The 23,106-nt window shown below is 29.7% G+C and overlaps 1 protein-coding gene across 4 annotated transcripts in view; it reads right to left on the minus strand.

The window, feature by feature from the left end:
- The window catches only part of LOC111625970 (dipeptidyl peptidase 4-like), a 251,743-nt gene that overhangs the window by 24,719 nt on the left and 203,918 nt on the right, over positions 1-23,106 (minus strand). For all 4 annotated transcript variants that reach the window (XM_023369230.1, XM_023369229.1, XM_023369231.1 and 1 more), the window contains 2 exons: positions 18,269-18,406; positions 18,020-18,093 (listed from right to left, as the gene is read on the minus strand). In XM_023369230.1, coding sequence (XP_023224998.1) covers positions 18,020-18,093; positions 18,269-18,406 — 212 coding nt within the window. The remainder of the gene's footprint in view (positions 1-18,019; positions 18,094-18,268; positions 18,407-23,106) is intronic.

The raw sequence follows: 23,106 nt of genomic DNA on the forward strand, positions 1-23,106 counted from the left end.
CAATAAAGTGTACTTTAAAATCTACACATTTTCTTTTTTTTTTGAAAATATAATTTGGAATAATTTTTTTTTTTTTTAGCTTCTTTGATGCTACCTAATTATTTTTGATGACTTTTTTAAAATTAATTTTTACGTGTGTTATTATAAAAGTTCATCACTAATTCCTCTATTTCTCACTGTAAAGCGTAAGTATATACATGTATTTCCTTACGTAATTTTAAATATTAAAAGTTTCGAAAGAGTTGTAAATTTATTTAAAAATCAGCTAAATAAAATAGCTACAATGTTGTCATTTTTAACTTATAAATTTCCTTATTCAAACTATTCTTTCCCCAATTCTCTTTCATCCATCTTACTCAGTACTGGAGAAAAGATTGAATTGATATCACATAACTTCCATTACAAACAGGAAGTTCGTATATAGTTAATCGGAATCTCTGGTCCCTAAGCTTTCCGCGTCTGGTCTGGGTTTTCAATTATCTAGTTCCGTTCTCAAAATTAAGGAAGGACAGACAACAGACACTGTGGCCAGTGGGAATTTATAGGTCTGAAATTTCTGTAAAATGGTAAATGAAAGAAAACTTAAAATTATAATTTCATTATTAACGATTGACTTTATATGTACCAAATGAACAATCGAAATTATTTATAAAGCAATATTTTCAAAAAATAAGAGGAAAAAAAAATCTGAACTCACAAAATAAAACAGTATTAAGAATCGTTATTTTGTAATATCGTATAACAAGCAATTTTTTTCCGATTTGGGAACAAAAATCAATAAAAAAGTAAGATAAACGATTCCTGTAACAACCAATTTTTATTTATTTCAACTTGACAATTTAGTAAAGTAAGCGAATTGTTGGATTAGATATACACAACTAATTATAATTACGGCTATTCACATTTATACGATGGCAATCTTTAGAGGATTTGGTATTCAGTGTAATAAAAATAATGGATCATTGACAAAGTTATATTTTCGCTACGAAAACATGAACAACAAAGACAACTATTCAAAGTTTTACTAATTTTTTATACTTTAAATTCAACAGTCCACATTATCGTAGAAAAGAGATTTAACGTTCAACATTATACAGTATTATTTATAAGCAAGATCGTCGAAAGGGAGGGAAAAACCTGGTCTCTAAGGACCCGCACCGGAATGTGTAAAGAAAAATTTTAATACTTAAATAATACCCAGTTAGATTCTTCTTAATTTCCACAACAACATCTCATTTCACTGAGTATTATTTATTAACTTTAACTAACGTTTTCAACCTTTCTACAGGCCATCCTCAGGGTTTTATTTTTTAATATTAATAAATAATTCTCAGTGAGAAAAGGTGTTGTGGAAATTATGAAAAATTTTTAATTAATTTTGTAGATTTTATCATTACGCAGTTTCAAGTACAAAACGGAAATATGTTTTTCTTTTATTATTTTCTGCATGGAACCTTCAGGTTCCATACAGAAAAAGAGAATAAATACATAGCGTTATCATGGAAACCATGAAATACAGGGGCAAGACACTACTAATTTGAGATGGAAGAACATATATTTTAAATTAAATAAATTAAGAATATAATTAAAAATTGCTCGTTATTATTATTTAACGTTAATATATATGTACACATTATATATAGTGTAGCGAGTTCCAACTCGCTACACTATATATAATGTGTACATATATATTAACGTTAAGGGAGAGAAATTAAAATTAAGGGAGAGAAATTAAAATTATTCAAAATTTCAATATACAATATATAACTAATATTATACAAGATATATTTCGTATTTATGATGTTCCAAGGTAGATAAATAACGATAAGCCAAAAATTCCAAGGAGTTCTGATTTATAAAAAGCTCAACAAACCTCAATAAATGACAGAGTAACATCACGATGATTAAATTTTACTTTAATAACATTATACTGGATCGTTCTGTTTTGGCCTGCTATGTACATCAATATAACACAAATTCTATATTTCGTTATGTTTATCTGGTTGTGGGGTGGATCCACCCTTAAAACAGCGTTAAAATTGTCATCAGACTTAGATATGTCGTCAAAGTTTCAGCCTTCTTAATTAGAAGTAGATGAAATTTGAGTAACAAGATTTGAAGACATTATTCACATCACATTAAATAATCTAACAACTGAACGTCGAAAAACCGTTTAATATGAAATTAAAAGGACGGTATTCAAGGCATTATACCCCTCAATAAAACTAGAGCCAGAGCAGGATCAGAAATGAGGAAAAGATGAAAAAACAGGTACTAGAACTGACACATCTAGCTATATATTCATCGATCTTTAATTTTAAAGAAATAACATACACTCAACATAGAGGAGTGGCAATGGGAAATCCTCTATCCGGTGCATTATGCGAGATGGTCGTAAGGGCATTAGAGAACGCCATCATACCGAAATAGCAGTACGTGTCTTAGTATATGCACGCATATGTTGATGTCGTCTTGATTATCTGGAAAAAAAAAACCAGACATACAGCAATTTATAAGAGATATCAATTTCAATAAGTTCGGCCTAGAGATAGAGCTAGAACAAGAGAGTGATAAAACTGTGCATTTTCTAGATATATCAATAGAAGTAGAGAAAGAAGAGGAAATTGCTACAAAATTTTACAGAAAGCCGACATATAACCCGTTGTTAATACCATGGACCTCCCACGATCCGGCGAGTTATAAACTGACAATATTCTGAACGCTCATAAAGAGAGCGTACACACTGCAGCAAAGTGCAGGACAGAATTAAAGAATTAGATCACATCAAAGAGCTAGCATGGCAATTTGGAGTCAACCTGAATGCCATAATCAACAAAAATGGATGAAGTTAATGAACGGGGAAGAATAGAAGATTACACAATGATGGAATATATAGCACCTCTAAGCAATATTTACAAAGAAATAGGAGCAGCAACAAACAAAAAGATAATTTTCAAAAGAAATCCAACAGTATACCAGATGCTACGTACGGACAAAGAAAGCATAAACCAGAGCCTTATTCCTGCAGTTTATAGAATTTCTGTACAAGACGAAAGGCGGCAAAAGAGCTTTACTACATCGGAACCACAGGGAGGTCGTTAGAAGAAAGGATAAAAGAGCATAAAAGAAACATACGGTACGAGCAGCCAGTCAGGCACTAGTGACGTATGTATTAAATTTTTGAAGAACAGTTTTTTTTTTCTTTACAAGTGAGTATTTTGGAATGTCCTACCCTTACGACCTACAATATATAGTTTATTCGACACAAAGTGAAATAATGAAAACAAGGATACCAAAAGTATTCCAAAGAAAATAGAGATGACTAAACTTATGGTAAATAAGCATAGAAAATGGATGGTTTTTATAGGATTTTATAGGTCAAAATGGGAGTGGAAATCGTTAACAAAGATATCAAAATTACCAAAGAAATATACAGAATGGAAGCGAACAATATGAGCAAAGAATAAATCCCAAATTTTCACGATTAGGATCAGCACATTCTTATTCTAATGAACAGAATATCTTCATCTTGGATTCAATTACAATATTGTTATCAATATAACCACATCTTTTCCAAAGTGCTCTTTTCAATGACTCATATTTTGCTGAGAATTACTAGAAAATTATCTGAAATATCCACATATAACACTTTACAATCATCAACATAAAGACAAAGTCTCTGGTATGCGATACCACCTGAAAGACAAGAAAGAAAATTCGGTAGGAACATCACTTTGAAGACTATCATTTAAAATATAAAATTATTATTTTACTGCTTACAAAATCTAAAAATATGCCCGCCTTGAGAATTAAATTATTTTATCCTTAGATGATCGACAATCCTTAATTTTAGACAAAAAGGAGAGTACTTCAGAATCCATTTTCTCATTAAATGATCAACAGGTTGTCAGCCATAGATCATCGTCGATTATTTGCTTATTTTCACATAACACCGGCAACAACTTCCTTCTATGTTTTCCACTATTTGGGACCTTAATTAGAAAATAAGGCCATGTTATTTAAGATAACTTTTAGAATTTTATTACGTATCGGAACAAATTTCGATAATTTATATCTTGCCTTTACGACACTATTTTCGATCTGTAAATTACCAATCCATTGAGATTACATTGAAAAACATTATTCTGCTGTTCTAACATTTGTAATTTCTCCACCATCGCATCCAATTTCTGTTCTAATGAAACAAAAACAAAGAAAATATAGGCCTTTATCTCTATTACTCGAGTATAATTTGAATTAAAATTATCCACTTGAGAAGTATCCACCAACTTTTTGTATCTTTATATAAGTGTCATTGGGAGAACGTTATGTCTCCCTGGATATGAGAGAAGTTTCGGTGATCATCTTCCTAGGTGTAACTACTAACACAACACAATAATACAAACTAACTATAATTAATTCAATAAACAAAATGTTAGACACGTGAAGAAAACCCGGCGAACTTCACGCTTATCACCTATGAATCCTGTGCAAGGGGCAGGTTCACCCAGAAAGGGTGAAGCTGCGACTTTCCAATGAACACATCCCTAAATCCGCCCCTGGCGATTATAATTAAGACCATTCAAACTAAAATGAAATAACTATTTTATAAGATAGAGAGATTTATCTATATTACACGAACACTTTAAAAAATTAAACTCGTTTAGGACATTTGCACATTTATACACGAGATAAAATAACATCCCGTTCACACATTAAACTAGATCGAATCATTATTTTCTCGCTAGTTAACGACCTCGCAGCGATAACTTATGTTTTAAAAACACGTTCAATATTAAAATCGTTTTCGTCGATAATTAACAAAATATAATCGATTTTTATCAGAAAATTACGTAAATAAAGCCAAATAACTTGAAATTCCGTTGATAAGAACCCCTATTCATATAAACCAAAAAATAACACGCTTATTTTATATATAAATTTATAAAAATTAAAACTGAAAATTGTTTTTTAAATTTTCAAAATAAAAATAGTTTGTCTATCCGCTAATGGATTTTGAACAGAGTCAAATATCGATGTTTAATAATGGAGTAAAATTATTATTAATGTAAAACTATAGTAAAAAGAAATTTAACCATGGACGTCGATCCATGAGGTGTAGAGGGAACATATACCCCCAATAATATTACTGGCAAATTGTTCTCCCTCCCAAGATATACAGACGACGTATTTTTATTTTATGACATGCTATAAAAATGAGGAATAGAATCGAGTACACAGTATACAACAGGTACTGTACAGTACAACTTGTTAAGTTAAATGAGAAATTTTACTTATTCTTTATCATTAGCCTGATTAATTTTTAACAATTGTAATAGCAATTAAACAGTTTTTTCATTGATATCTATATGTCATATATGGGTTTATGGGATAAGACAAGGGATTAATCCCGGGAGGACTTTCTATGGGAAACTGGCTCCTATTTAGGTGTCAAACACATGAAAAAAACCCCGAAAATTTCCCGTGTTAGCCCGTTGGTCAGGTGCGAACCCACCGAATTCTTCATTCATGTAATATTTTAATTAGCAAATAGCAAGTTTAAATTGTAAACTACGTAAATGGAAGTATTTGTAATCTTTAAAATTGTGAAAAATAAATTTATTAGAGAGGTTGAGGCGCACGTTTTAAACGTGTAAACGTGTACGTGTGACGTTCGGCGCCGCTTTCCCGTAAGCCTAAAAGTTTGACAATGGTGTTTGGAATGTCGAGCGTGATTCCACCGACTATCCAAACACCATTGTCAAACTTTTAGGCTTACGGGAAAGCGGCGCCGAACGTCACACGTACACGTTTACACGTTTAAAACGTGCGCCTCAACCTCTCTAATAAATTTATTTTTCACAATTTTAAAGATTACAAATACTTCCATTTACGTAGTTTACAATTTAAACTTGCTATTTGCTAATTAAAATATTACATGAATGAAGAATTCGGTGGGTTCGCACCTGACCAACGGGCTAACACGGGAAATTTTCGGGGTTTTTTTCATGTGTTTGACACCTAAATAGGAGCCAGTTTCCCATAGAAAGTCCTCCCGGGATTAATCCCTTGTCTTATCCCATAAACCCATATATGACATATAGATATCAATGAAAAAACTGTTTAATTGCTATTACAATTGTTAAAAATTAATCAGGCTAATGATAAAGAATAAGTAAAATTTCTCATTTAACTTAACAAGTTGTACTGTACAGTACCTGTTGTATACTGTGTACTCGATTCTATTCCTCATTTTTATAGCATGTCATAAAATAAAATACGTCGTCTGTATATCCTGGGAGGGAGAACAATTTTCCAGTAATATTATTGGGGGTATATGTTCCCTCTACACCTCATGGATCGACGTCCATGGTTAAATTTCTTTTTACTATAGTTTTACATTAATAATAATTTTACTCCATTATTAAACATCGATATTTGACTCTGTTCAAAATCCATTAGCGGATAGACAAACTATTTTTATTTTGAAAATTTAAAAAACAATTTTCAGTTTTAATTTTTATAAATTTATATATAAAATAAGCGTGTTATTTTTTGGTTTATATGAATAGGGGTTCTTATCAACGGAATTTCAAGTTATTTGGCTTTATTTACGTAATTTTCTGATAAAAATCGATTATATTTTGTTAATTATCGACGAAAACGATTTTAATATTGAACGTGTTTTTAAAACATAAGTTATCGCTGCGAGGTCGTTAACTAGCGAGAAAATAATGATTCGATCTAGTTTAATGTGTGAACGGGATGTTATTTTATCTCGTGTATAAATGTGCAAATGTCCTAAACGAGTTTAATTTTTTAAAGTGTTCGTGTAATATAGATAAATCTCTCTATCTTATAAAATAGTTATTTCATTTTAGTTTGAATGGTCTTAATTATAATCGCCAGGGGCGGATTTAGGGATGTGTTCATTGGAAAGTCGCAGCTTCACCCTTTCTGGGTGAAGCTGCCCCTTGCACAGGATTCATAGGTGATAAGCGTGAAGTTCGCCGGGTTTTCTTCACGTGTCTAACATTTTGTTTATTGAATTAATTATAGTTAGTTTGTATTATTGTGTTGTGTTAGTAGTTACACCTAGGAAGATGATCACCGAAACTTCTCTCATATCCAGGGAGACATAACGTTCTCCCAATGACACTTATATAAAGATACAAAAAGTTGGTGGATACTTCTCAAGTGGATAATTTTAATTCAAATTATACTCGAGTAATAGAGATAAAGGCCTATATTTTCTTTGTTTTTGTTTCATTAGAACAGAAATTGGATGCGATGGTGGAGAAATTACAAATGTTAGAACAGCAGAATAATGTTTTTCAATGTAATCTCAATGGATTGGTAATTTACAGATCGAAAATAGTGTCGTAAAGGCAAGATATAAATTATCGAAATTTGTTCCGATACGTAATAAAATTCTAAAAGTTATCTTAAATAACATGGCCTTATTTTCTAATTAAGGTCCCAAATAGTGGAAAACATAGAAGGAAGTTGTTGCCGGTGTTATGTGAAAATAAGCAAATAATCGACGATGATCTATGGCTGACAACCTGTTGATCATTTAATGAGAAAATGGATTCTGAAGTACTCTCCTTTTTGTCTAAAATTAAGGATTGTCGATCATCTAAGGATAAAATAATTTAATTCTCAAGGCGGGCATATTTTTAGATTTTGTAAGCAGTAAAATAATAATTTTATATTTTAAATGATAGTCTTCAAAGTGATGTTCCTACCGAATTTTCTTTCTTGTCTTTCAGGTGGTATCGCATACCAGAGACTTTGTCTTTATGTTGATGATTGTAAAGTGTTATATGTGGATATTTCAGATAATTTTCTAGTAATTCTCAGCAAAATATGAGTCATTGAAAAGAGCACTTTGGAAAAGATGTGGTTATATTGATAACAATATTGTAATTGAATCCAAGATGAAGATATTCTGTTCATTAGAATAAGAATGTGCTGATCCTAATCGTGAAAATTTGGGATTTATTCTTTGCTCATATTGTTCGCTTCCATTCTGTATATTTCTTTGGTAATTTTGATATCTTTGTTAACGATTTCCACTCCCATTTTGACCTATAAAATCCTATAAAAACCATCCATTTTCTATGCTTATTTACCATAAGTTTAGTCATCTCTATTTTCTTTGGAATACTTTTGGTATCCTTGTTTTCATTATTTCACTTTGTGTCGAATAAACTATATATTGTAGGTCGTAAGGGTAGGACATTCCAAAATACTCACTTGTAAAGAAAAAAAAAACTGTTCTTCAAAAATTTAATACATACGTCACTAGTGCCTGACTGGCTGCTCGTACCGTATGTTTCTTTTATGCTCTTTTATCCTTTCTTCTAACGACCTCCCTGTGGTTCCGATGTAGTAAAGCTCTTTTGCCGCCTTTCGTCTTGTACAGAAATTCTATAAACTGCAGGAATAAGGCTCTGGTTTATGCTTTCTTTGTCCGTACGTAGCATCTGGTATACTGTTGGATTTCTTTTGAAAATTATCTTTTTGTTTGTTGCTGCTCCTATTTCTTTGTAAATATTGCTTAGAGGTGCTATATATTCCATCATTGTGTAATCTTCTATTCTTCCCCGTTCATTAACTTCATCCATTTTTGTTGATTATGGCATTCAGGTTGACTCCAAATTGCCATGCTAGCTCTTTGATGTGATCTAATTCTTTAATTCTGTCCTGCACTTTGCTGCAGTGTGTACGCTCTCTTTATGAGCGTTCAGAATATTGTCAGTTTATAACTCGCCGGATCGTGGGAGGTCCATGGTATTAACAACGGGTTATATGTCGGCTTTCTGTAAAATTTTGTAGCAATTTCCTCTTCTTTCTCTACTTCTATTGATATATCTAGAAAATGCACAGTTTTATCACTCTCTTGTTCTAGCTCTATCTCTAGGCCGAACTTATTGAAATTGATATCTCTTATAAATTGCTGTATGTCTGGTTTTTTTTTTCCAGATAATCAAGACGACATCAACATATGCGTGCATATACTAAGACACGTACTGCTATTTCGGTATGATGGCGTTCTCTAATGCCCTTACGACCATCTCGCATAATGCACCGGATAGAGGATTTCCCATTGCCACTCCTCTATGTTGAGTGTATGTTATTTCTTTAAAATTAAAGATCGATGAATATATAGCTAGATGTGTCAGTTCTAGTACCTGTTTTTTCATCTTTTCCTCATTTCTGATCCTGCTCTGGCTCTAGTTTTATTGAGGGGTATAATGCCTTGAATACCGTCCTTTTAATTTCATATTAAACGGTTTTTCGACGTTCAGTTGTTAGATTATTTAATGTGATGTGAATAATGTCTTCAAATCTTGTTACTCAAATTTCATCTACTTCTAATTAAGAAGGCTGAAACTTTGACGACATATCTAAGTCTGATGACAATTTTAACGCTGTTTTAAGGGTGGATCCACCCCACAACCAGATAAACATAACGAAATATAGAATTTGTGTTATATTGATGTACATAGCAGGCCAAAACAGAACGATCCAGTATAATGTTATTAAAGTAAAATTTAATCATCGTGATGTTACTCTGTCATTTATTGAGGTTTGTTGAGCTTTTTATAAATCAGAACTCCTTGGAATTTTTGGCTTATCGTTATTTATCTACCTTGGAACATCATAAATACGAAATATATCTTGTATAATATTAGTTATATATTGTATATTGAAATTTTGAATAATTTTAATTTCTCTCCCTTAATTTTAATTTCTCTCCCTTAACGTTAATATATATGTACACATTATATATAGTGTAGCGAGTTGGAACTCGCTACACTATATATAATGTGTACATATATATTAACGTTAAATAATAATAACGAGCAATTTTTAATTATATTCTTAATTTATTTAATTTAAAATATATGTTCTTCCATCTCAAATTAGTAGTGTCTTGCCCCTGTATTTCATGGTTTCCATGATAACGCTATGTATTTATTCTCTTTTTCTGTATGGAACCTGAAGGTTCCATGCAGAAAATAATAAAAGAAAAACATATTTCCGTTTTGTACTTGAAACTGCGTAATGATAAAATCTACAAAATTAATTAAAAATTTTTCATAATTTCCACAACACCTTTTCTCACTGAGAATTATTTATTAATATTAAAAAATAAAACCCTGAGGATGGCCTGTAGAAAGGTTGAAAACGTTAGTTAAAGTTAATAAATAATACTCAGTGAAATGAGATGTTGTTGTGGAAATTAAGAAGAATCTAACTGGGTATTATTTAAGTATTAAAATTTTTCTTTACACATTCCGGTGCGGGTCCTTAGAGACCAGGTTTTTCCCTCCCTTTCGACGATCTTGCTTATAAATAATACTGTATAATGTTGAACGTTAAATCTCTTTTCTACGATAATGTGGACTGTTGAATTTAAAGTATAAAAAATTAGTAAAACTTTGAATAGTTGTCTTTGTTGTTCATGTTTTCGTAGCGAAAATATAACTTTGTCAATGATCCATTATTTTTATTACACTGAATACCAAATCCTCTAAAGATTGCCATCGTATAAATGTGAATAGCCGTAATTATAATTAGTTGTGTATATCTAATCCAACAATTCGCTTACTTTACTAAATTGTCAAGTTGAAATAAATAAAAATTGGTTGTTACAGGAATCGTTTATCTTACTTTTTTATTGATTTTTGTTCCCAAATCGGAAAAAAATTGCTTGTTATACGATATTACAAAATAACGATTCTTAATACTGTTTTATTTTGTGAGTTCAGATTTTTTTTTCCTCTTATTTTTTGAAAATATTGCTTTATAAATAATTTCGATTGTTCATTTGGTACATATAAAGTCAATCGTTAATAATGAAATTATAATTTTAAGTTTTCTTTCATTTACCATTTTACAGAAATTTCAGACCTATAAATTCCCACTGGCCACAGTGTCTGTTGTCTGTCCTTCCTTAATTTTGAGAACGGAACTAGATAATTGAAAATCCAGACCAGACGTGGAAAGCTTAGGGACCAGAGATTCCGATTAACTATATACGAACTTCCTGTTTGTAATGGAAGTTATGTGATATCAATTCAATCTTTTCTCCAGTACTGAGTAAGATGGATGAAAGAGAATTGGGGAAAGAATAGTTTGAATAAGGAAATTTATAAGTTAAAAATGACAACATTGTAGCTATTTTATTTAGCTGATTTTTAAATAAATTTACAACTCTTTCGAAACTTTTAATATTTAAAATTACGTAAGGAAATACATGTATATACTTACGCTTTACAGTGAGAAATAGAGGAATTAGTGATGAACTTTTATAATAACACACGTAAAAATTAATTTTAAAAAAGTCATCAAAAATAATTAGGTAGCATCAAAGAAGCTAAAAAAAAAAAACAAATTATTCCAAATTATATTTTCAAAAAAAAAAGAAAATGTGTAGATTTAAAAATAAAGTGATTTTCCTAAAATTTAAAAATTTGATTTCAACAAATACAAACGAATGGGAAAAAGATTAAACTAATGTTTTTTCTTTTTTAAATTCTGCTATTAAATTTGTAAAACGTATCTAATTACACCAATAAATAGTACATTAATATAAAACTTACAAAAAGAAATTCTAAATTGAAAATTTTTTGATAGAGTATCACAAATTTTCTAAGAATTCATTATAAAAAATGTAATGTAATAATAAGACATATAATAGCATATACTCTGCATATAATAATAATTTATATGCAGAGTGATTCAAAAGTGGTGAATAAGACTTTATTGGGTGATCAATTATTCAATTTTCAGTAAACAAATGTTAATACAATCCTATCCAGTTCTCAAAGATAACTGAGTTATAGAGGAAAATAATCTTTATTTCAAATCAGTTTACTACTTAACATTAACAAATGCATACTATTTATTAGTTTAGAAACACGTTTAGTTAACTAATATTTAAAGAAAATTCAATTTACAAGAGATGCTCGAAGTGACTGCCTTCACTAGCTTTACAAGCTTCTCACATCTACAAATAACAGATGAAAGTACTATACATTATGAAGTTGATCGGATCTTTGACGTATTTCTTCAGCAGCTACGTTTCAAATGATAAGAAACGTTTTTGTAAATGTCACAGCAAGCTATTTGTTTCTCAATGCTTGCTAGACACCAATGATTTTTCCCTGTAACTCAGTTACCTTTGAAAATCAGACAGGGATGTATTAAATAATTGTCTTTAAAGTATGGATAAGGCTTTAGGAGGTAATCAAAGATTTTAAAAATTAAATTTTACGCTAAATTAAGTATTTGTATAAGATTTTAATACATTTAAAATACTTTGCCAAAATGATCACAGTGTTTAAATTTCATTATGAAAGACGTAGTTGAAACTTGTTTACTTATACTTTGATTATAAAAACTAAATATATTATTTGAAACTATAAACACTAGTCTCTGTTTTCCTTTACATTTTTTTTAATATAACAAACTTGAGAATATAACTACTGGTTATTTATTTTTATTTTATTGACATAGTTAATCCCTTATTGTCTTGAAACTGCTCATTCATCAAGTTTGAAAGACGTTATGTCTAGGAAATATCCCATGGAGACGTCATTCATTTCAGTCACAATGAAAGACAAAGTATTATTATTAGGTTAAACATTGTTTACTTATGAAATAAATAAATGTATTAAGTATTGATGATAAACATATCAATATATAAGCAATTAATTTGACAAAACTTAATTTTATATGGTAAACAAAATCTTAAGAAACTGAAAAACTTTTAGTTTAATTCTTTTAATGAAAGTTTGAATTTAAAATATTCTTGTTTTTGAATAAATATCTTTATTTGCATCGTTTCCACATTCAAACAACAAAAATTAGCTATTATTATTCTATTTTTAATAAACAATTTATGTTGAAATTATTTTTAAATGATAAAAATACAGTACTTTTTACGTTTAAAGACATTTTTAGCAAAAATTAAAAAAAAAAAAAAATGAAACTAAATATAGGAAAAAGGACATAAAAAAATCCAAGTCGAGTAACTTTCCTGGCTGTTGTTCGATTTCATTAAAAATACAGTCGACCCCCCATAACACTGTTGATTATTCCGTTTTATATGAATTCCATGTTGTACGAGTCACTTAGATTTTACAAATACGTGTGCCGGGCTGTGAACGGCTCACGTATTTGTAAAATCTAAGTGACTCGTACAACATGGAATTCATATAAAACGGAATAATCAACAGTGTTATAGGGGGGTCGACTGTATAACTTTTATATTATTAACATAATAAATAAAACTGTGTGGCGCCATCTGTTATGAGATTTTATTACAAAAAAGTTTTGTTATAATTAAGTTATAATAATATAAAAAGGCAAAAGACTCAATTTTGAGAGTAGAGATGAGTTTTTAAAAATATTATGTCGATAATTATTAAAATTTTCATTAAGTCCGATCCTATTCGAGATATACTTGACTCCATCTATCTCCCCACCCCCTTCGACCTTTAACCACCAAAATTTAACAGCATCAATATCATTTATTTACAAGTTACCATGCCAAATTTCGTTTGTTAATCCTGCAATATTAAACGAAATAGATGCCAACACGTATATTCACACTTTTTTTTTCTGTTTTTTTGCTTTGACTTATTTGGATTCAGGGGTGTCAAAACATCACATTTCCAAAAACCTGGAGGGTCAAATGTGACACGATTACAACTACCAGGAATATAACTCGCGTTGCGTTAAAACAGACAGGAAAATAACAAGAAAGTAAAAATTTGGGCTGATTACAATACTTTCCCATGTTAAAACAGCCTGGAAGGTAAAAGGATAGAACTAAATATAGTTTATAATAATTTATTAAAGAGTAGAAATGTTAATTATGCTTATTTAAGTATAGAATATATATTATTATTAACTTAAGCACTTAGTTTAAGGGTCATCCCAAGTCCAAATTTGAATTTAAGATAATTATTTCCTAAGTTATAACAGTTTTAATTTTATTTATATGTATTGTATTATTTAAATAGTTTTGTTATTTATAAAAAAAATGAAAGAAAAAACAATTTTCATTTTATAAAATAAACTACACAAACAAAAATTAAAATTAATTTTTTTTATATTGATGGAAAATAGTTAAAATAGAACTGTAGAGAGGAATTCTTAAAAAAAAACTTAATGAAATTATTTGCAAACTGCACAATCCATACTTTTTGTATTCAAAAGTATTTCTTTTTAATCAAGAATTGTACAGATTATTAGATCCCTTTACATAATTTTATGTATATTAATAAAAAAACAACATGACAAACTAGTTATGTACAATGCATTTTGCTTTATTACAATAAATTACTGTACTGACTTTTCTTACAAGAATCTATAATTACATCTGGTCCACATATACTAAGACCAGTCAATACAGGTATGTCCATATTATGATCTACACAAATCCATGGACACTAGTACACAAATTTCGATGATTAACAATAGTACATATAAAAGTACAACTCTCACATCCTAGCAAAAGCATGCAAAACACATAAGAAATTACTGTATGTACTAAATCCCACAGTACATAAGATGTGTTTTCATGATGACAATACATTCAATAGGTTTATTTTTTTTTTATTAAAAATTTTACATAGCGAGTTTATTTCGGTGGTCGACAAATAAAGTTCATGAAAACCATGACAGCATTTAAGTTTCGTATTTATCTATTTACATTAAATGGAACGTTTGAAAAAGTTGAATGGTTTATTTTGATGAAAATAAAAACATAAAAAAAAAAATCAGAGTAAAGATCATGAGTTACAAGAAATTGATGTATATCTATATAAAAAGTGTGACTGGTTTAAAAATGCATAATTGATATACGGTTATGATCATTGCCAAGAAGAAATATATAAAGCATAAAAACACTAATTCAGCAAATAATTTTGCCATTTTTACAACAATTTATCCAAGTATATCAAAGCAAAGCTGTTATCTCATATTGTTTATCATGTATCGAACATACACAATAATTATGAAATACATGAAAAGCAATAGTGTACAAAATAATTACAAACAAATTCCATACATACTTCTTCCATTGTACATTTAACAATAATCCAATGATACATAACTGGTACAGATATACCATATATCATATGTTGTTTTTGAGCAATTTGCAATTTGTAGACTATAAAATTTTTAAAATTTGTTTATATTGGAGAAAAGTTAAATAAATATATTAAATATAATTAAAAAAAATTCCTTTCTAAAATTTCATATAATAAATATTATACATATAAACATAACTAAACATTTACAGTCTATTACATTCAATTTATTCAAATATGTCATTTGAAATCTGCCTTAACTTCGTACTTTTTGCTTACACATTGCAGATTTTAAACTTTTGTATTAATATTAAAAACTTTTTATTGTTTTCTTTTGATTTAATTAGTTGAACTGGATAAAAATATATATTATTGTTAAGAAACAAATTTTTTGACAGTTATTTTAACATTTAATAATAATAATAATAAAAATTTTTTATGTACATATAATGAGATCATTGACAGAAAATGCTTTAAAGAAAATGAAATTCATCTAAAACTTTTGAAATAATGTACAGTTACTTATTCTTTTGCATATACAATAAATTTTTAGTATTATTTTGTAACTATTTTGATAAAATTGTAGAGAAAAACCCTTTTTTTGTTTTGAAAAAAGTAAGGCTTTGCTTGAGGCACATGGATACGAAACATGACAGTTTAAGAGCAGTACCAAACTTACAATAATCCAAACTCTTATCAAAATTCTGTATTAGTTTTAAGGAATAGTCAGTCAGTCATTCCCATCTCATAATTAAAGTACAAAGAATGATATACGAAATTTCATTTAAAAAATGAAGTAAAACTTGAATGTATCTAAAACACACTTTAAACAATATGAAAATGGACCTGAAGTAAAGATATAAATCCACAATTTAACATTCACTCCATGATTTTGCAATGAAATACAACAAAAATTATGCAATACAAAATGCATTTATCACCATGAGTGTTTTTATCACAAGTAAACATTCACATACTCCACTAAAATTTTTCCCATTAGGGTGTATGGATACAAAAAACAGGTACACTGTATATTTCTAAAGTTTTTGTGTACACACGTAACGGTGGGGGTGTACTGTTGTTGGAATGATATAAATTTTTCGTTAAATTAACAAGTTCAGGTCTACAATCGTGTCTCGATTTAACCTATNTTTCGGGGTCCATTATGTGGTTTTATGAATGAAAATTTAGAAGTTGTGAAAGCGCAAGTTAGTGCATGCGGTGATGTAAGTGTCTTTTCAAATTTTTTTCGAATAATAGCCGGCATTCTAATTTTTTTCGTGGGTATTTTGAATGCTCTTTCAAGAAATAATCCATTTTATGGTTAAATTTTACAATTTGGACTCTTCTTTTGCCTTTAAAAGCTCATATTTTAGAATTATAGATTCGTTCATCACGATACTATCGATAGTGTGGGCGCCACCATCTTTCTTTCTTTCACCGTTGTTCCTAAATGCCTACAAACAGTAGCACACTCCTGTAGAAACGGAGACTCAGAGCGACCGCTATTAATGAACGCACCCATGGTGATAGATTCAGAATTTCCCAACAAGTCTGTTGATTATTTCCATTATACATACAGGTATAGGACAAAATAATAGGAACACCTGTGAAAGAATGCAAAATATTTATTAGTAGGGAGGTGGGCCACCATTAGCCTGAATTACAGCTTTTATCCAACATGGGATTGAGAAATAAAGGTCGTGCAGAAAGTTTAAGGGAATTCGCAGCCATTCCTCCTGCAGAGCAGTATCGAGTTCGGTAGTGTGCGTGGAAGAAGAAATTGAGCACAGACTTTGTTCTCTAAAAAACCCCACACAGGCTCAATGATGTTGAGATCAGGGGACTGAGGACACCACATCAGATGTTCCACTTCATCATTATGCTCATCCAACCATGTTTGAACACAGCGAGCAGTATATACAGGGGTGTTGTCATTTTGGAATAGAGGATGTTCTCCAGGAAACAGAGTATGAAACATAGGGTGTAAATGATCTGTGAGAATACTGCGATAATGCTCACTTCTGACCTTCTCCCTCATGACTACAAGTGGCCCTAAGCCATGCCACGATATCACTCCCCCTCCATGCTTCAAGGTAGGAACCAGACAATCAACATGAAATGCCTCTGCCTGTGTTTGCCAGACGAACACACATCCAGTGGTCTGAAATAATGTAAATGATGATTCATCAGACCAAATGACCTGTTCCCATTGCTGTTGTGTCCAGTTTCAGTAGTCTTGGCACCACTCGTCGCTTCATAGCATTATGCAGCAACACTAATGCCTTTGGAATGGTTACTCGGCCATGAATGCTCACAGCAATGTCAAGTTATTGAGAAAAGAGAGAACTTCAGAAATTGAAAACATTTTCTGCAGTCTCTTTGGATTTTTAGATTGTTTTCATAGAAAGAACTTGTTAACAAGAGCTATGCAAAATTTCTTCATATTTATGGAAATAGGAAATTAAATATTAAAATTGGATCTCTAATAAATTTCCAGTGATGACTAATTTTCTGAATTTATATAGGATATTTATTTAATTTTTCATTTTATCTTTGTACTATTAGTATTTTTAAGTTTCTATCATCAGCAATAAGCTGAACATTTGCTGTAAACAAGCCACTCTACATCTCTAGAATTATTTATACATTTTTAGAGTACTGTACTTATTTTTGTTAATATTAACATGCTACTGTAGCAATGCTAGAAAAATGCATTAAAATTCATTATTCAAATTTTTAAAAAGAAATAAATGGAACATTTTAAAATAATAATGCATTTTTATGCTAAAACAATTAGACTCAGTTTTACTATAGCTTCATCTGAAAATAATGTAAAATAATTTTAGACTAATTAACTTAACATTTACAGTTCAATAATGTTTTGAAACATAAAATATACTCACTTGAGTTTGAAAAATCACTCCAGCTTCTGTCAATGCTTTAATAAACATTGCAGTATGCTGAAAATGTACATTATCTGGAAGAATTTAAAATATTAGATATAATTTATATATTTATCAAAAAATAAAAAATTAGTTTAGAAACAATTCAACTACAAATATGATACACTTTTAGTTAATTTTTAACATGAAAATGATTATTGATATTAGTAAATATATTAAACGTTTAAAAATAATTTTGAACATATTTACCATCTGCAGTTCCATGAATAAGAAGAAATTTTTTTCCTTTTAACTTAGATGCTTTTTTTATAAGATCTGATCTTTCATAACCAAGGTAGTTATCTAAAGGCTGAGGAGTTCCCATGTATCGTTCAGTGTAGGCTGAGTCTAGACAAACATATTAAAGATATGATATTATCTTAATCATTTTTTTCATATGGTTTTTTTCCCTCAAAAATTACATTTTGTTTTTAAATATAAAATAAGTCATAATTAATAATGATAAGAAATTGTAAATTACAAAATTGAAAACTTTGAACTGTTGGAATGCAACTGTTTAGTCTTCAATTTCATAATATACAACAAATTCCATTCTGGATTTTAAAATTTATTTTCACAATGATTTATTAACATACATTTATGAGCTTTAGTTTATCAGTCATTCAATTTGATATAATATTGGAAAAAAGAGAATCTTCATTGTAATGATATAAAAAGTTCCCATTAAATTTTTTATCAATCATTTTAATCAATCAATCTTTTATTAAATTTTTTTTCTTTTAGATTCTTTTGCAGTTTCTGAAAATTGTTATGTTAAAATGATTTGCTTTTTCTTAACTGAAAATCAGAAAAGTTAATTATTTTAAAAATTCATAAAATTTTAAAAATTTTTCTCACTTATTCAATTACTATAATTAAGATAAATATTTCCATGTTAACAAATACAGTATTAAGTAATCCCCTAAATGAAACTTTTTGTTTGCATATTTGAAAAAAAAATTTATAACATTTCTATTTTATAAAATTCTATAAAATGAAAAACTAAAAATTGGCTCAATGGATGAGATGGCAAAGTAATTTGTCAAAAATGTTCAAAAGTGGAAGAAAATAAATAAAAATAATAAGCCAAATTCAGTAAATTTACATTAAAGTTGTTAGTAATAGTTCATACAAGAGCAGTGAAGTATAAGTGCTCTCAATTGGCAATTATTATGGTGGTAAAAATTGGTTTTGCCTTGAAGCAAGTTACCATTAAGCTAACTCTGTTTATGAATATCCACACAGATAATTATTAGTGATGTAACGAATAATCGGTTACTATTTGGTATTCAGCCTATTTTTCGTTATTCGGTCGAATACCAAATATCTAAAAACGGGAGTAAGAAATAACAAAAACACAGTAAATTAATCATTTTGGTATTTAGATTTAATGTTATCGGGTTAGTGTTGTTTTTATATTTATTTATAACTCATAACATGCACAAAATAAAAAAGAAAATAATATTAGTCACATGTATTCACTATTTATAATTACAAAGATCAGCACACCTACACACCAATTTGTTCGAGAATCGTTGCATATCTGAGGGTCCAACCCTATCTATCCTTCTTTTTAAGCACTCGTCTTTGCTCTTACCTTTCTCTTTCCTCTATCGCTCTAGTCCACATATGCCTATGCATACATCATAATACGTGCTCAAGATACTTTCTATTAATCACTTTTCCGTTGTAGATTTCCCATTTTACAATTACATGACTCATAGCCTGGTGATAACGGAGAAAAGAGACAGATAGGACATCGGTATAAGTCACAGTTATGATTTCACAGATTCGAGACAGCTTGGTATCCTGAACGACCCCAGGCTTTTGCCCGTGCACGCTAAGTGACTTTTATTACAAGCATTTAGCTCTCCGAAGTCTATCACAACAAATGTTTGGCATTGACGGCCGCAAATTTCGTGCCAATAAGCTGCCTCAACTTGTTCGATTATGTTATCAATTCTCAATTTCATATTTATTTTCACATTTTCACTTCGCAGTCCTTCTGTGTTCTTTTTCCGTTATTTACACATGTAGGTCATTTCATTGTTATCCACATTTGATATCATCATTTATCACATACTGCCATGACGCTCTTGTCTGTACGCCACAACTGTCAAGAATTAACGCGATTGGCGAAGCGTAGTGACAGCGGGCCAATAGAGAGCAGGGTCCTTGCCATAATGCAGTTTGCGCACCAATTTTCATATGTGCATTAATCAAGCTGAATAGTTTGGCCGAATATTCAGCTATTCGGCCATGCTCCTGGCTGAATATTCTGTATTCAGCCTGAGGCCGAATATACTATTCGTTGCAACACTAATAATTATCACTTTATTAAATTACAGAAATTTCCAAAAAAATTTTGTGAAATGCCTAATTATTAGTTTGTGAGATTCAGAGAGATAAAATTCCACAACAGTACCAGAAAAATCACAAAAAATCTGACATTTTCAGCCTATTCCTAGGTTGTTGTTGGTAATTAAAACATTCAAATTCAGAAAACATTCCAACATACAAAATAAAATTCAAAATAGTTGATGTAACTCTTGACAGATATATTAGTTTTATGTATAATATGATATTAACTGCAGACACTACCCTACCAATAAAAAAATTAATAACCATACAGTATGTGTGAGGCCCAATCAATTTATTGAGACTGGATACTCTTCCTGGAATTACATATAATAAACTTCTTTGCTATGGGAAGAATCTCTGTATATTTTGCATTTAAGCATGAATCCTTAATCTTCTGCCTATAAATCTCAATTTGTTTTGATTCTTGCTGCATACATGAGTGACTCGATACTTCTGATTACTCTAGCCTTGTTCCACCACATTCACCTATCCTTGGCACTATTATAACAAGTTAACACTGTTACTTTGATAGTTCCAGGCATCAGAGTGATATTTGTACAGCCATTGTGCCGGGTTTCTACTGGTGTACCTTACATAAGCTGTTTTATTTTCTAAACTCTCGTTTTCTGCCAGTATGATGTAAACCCGTGTTTTACTCATCTAGGATATTGTACAGTTATTAATTTGTGATTGGTAGGGTTGTGACTGGAATTATGTTAGTTTTACATATGATATGACATTATCTGTCATGAGTTGTGTCAATTATTTTGAATTTAATTTTTAACATTCCATTGAATTTAACATTCCAACATGCAAATTAAAATTTGCATGTTGGAATGTTTTCTGAATTTGAATGTTATGATTCCTAATAATGGCCTATAAAATAGGAAAAAATGTTAATTTTTTTTTCTGTTATTTTGCTGGTACAGGTGAGGAATTTTATGTTTTAGTAATTAAGATGATAGTTTAGACCAGTGTTTTTCAATCTTCTTGAATACGCGACCCCTTTACAAGTTAAAAAATTCTGGCGACCCCCATGGCCATATTAAAACTATGTCAGTGATTTTCTTTTACAGTATTTAATTTTTTTTCTGTTGAGATTTAAATATCGATCAAAAAACTAATTGTACTGTAAAATAAACAGGCACAGCCTTCTCACTGAAATTGTAGTTTTTTTATTGTAGTGTAGGACCTAAAAACACTTGTCTTTTTCTTTTACCCACGACCCCCGTGTATGGCTTTGCGACCCACCTGGGGGTCGCGACCCACAGGTTGAAAAACACTGGTTTACACTGTGAGAGTGTTCAGAGTGTTTTTTAATGATAAAGTTATCAGAAAATGGCTAATTGCTTAAAAGACATTATAGGTCAAATTAAATTTTAACAAAATACTAAAACAAAAATTTCTTGAGAAATAATCAATTTCACCATTCATTTTTTTGTTAGAAATTTATATAATTATTTTATTTTAATTACTACAAAAAAAGAGGAAAAATTTATTACATTATGACTTAAAGTTTATAGTAAAATTGAACAATAAAAGCAATGTCATAATGATGATTTGAATTAATATCAGAAATCAAAAAATAAATTATTTATTTGTTGATTACTTCATTCTTTTTAAATTTGTATTGTTATTGATTTTAATGCATTACTGAAACAGGACAGTAGAAACTCATCAATAATGTTCATTTGGTTTGCTTTTTGTTGCTTTAAGTACTCAAATAATTTTTAAAAGACAATCATTTTATTCATTAATTAATCTCTAAAGACAAATACTCAAAATTGATTGCTAATCTATATTCATATTTTATTCTGATAATTGTAATAAAGAAGTTAGACTCTGTTTTCTATAATTTTACTTTTTCAGACAAAAATTAAGATTATACCATGTTATATAATAAAAATTTGACTTTACTTACTTCCTAACATTTTATTGTAGGTCATTACAGATGCCAACAGTGTTTTATGTTTTACCATTTAAATTTACATTTGCATTTTACATTTTATTATTTCCTAATCTTTTTTAGCTAACAATCTTCAATACATCTATTAGTGTCATGACCTTCACATCTTTAATCTAAATATATAAAATTGCTTGTCCTGACTGACTGACTCACTGATTCATCATTGCCCAGAGCAAACCGCTGAACCTAAAGAGGTGAAATTTGGTACACAGTTAGGGTACGTCACGAAAACACACACTAAGAAGGAATTTTTCAAAATTCCCCCGCAAGGGAGAGGGAGAGCATTAAGGCTTAACAGGAAAAATGGCTTCTACTGTACTATTTTAGATGCAATCTTTTGTTTCTGGTGGTAATAACTTAATTTCCAAATGTACAATATTTACGTATTACGAATTTTTAACCAAATGTTCGAACCATTTTAAATTCAAATTTGTTACTACATATTTGTTCGATTATAGAATGATTGCAAATGTTCTAGAAAATTGGTCAGATTGAAAACGTTCGATTGAATTAGAAGATTCTCAGTAATAAGGAGTATGTTTAATGCAATAATTTTATATATTCAGATTGTTATAAATTACATAATAACTATGGTTGTTGAAATAATAAATATAAATGGTGTTATGACGCCCCACACCATTGTTCCAATTATAAGCGATGGAGCTTGCCTCTTTAGAGCAATATCATTTGTTTTGTATGACACTCAAGTGATGGCCAGAGA

This window comes from Centruroides sculpturatus, unplaced genomic scaffold, assembly GCF_000671375.1.
Source record: "Centruroides sculpturatus isolate CEXI.00-Female unplaced genomic scaffold, Cexi_2.0 scaffold63, whole genome shotgun sequence".
In the NCBI taxonomy this organism is placed as follows: domain Eukaryota; kingdom Metazoa; phylum Arthropoda; class Arachnida; order Scorpiones; family Buthidae; genus Centruroides; species Centruroides sculpturatus.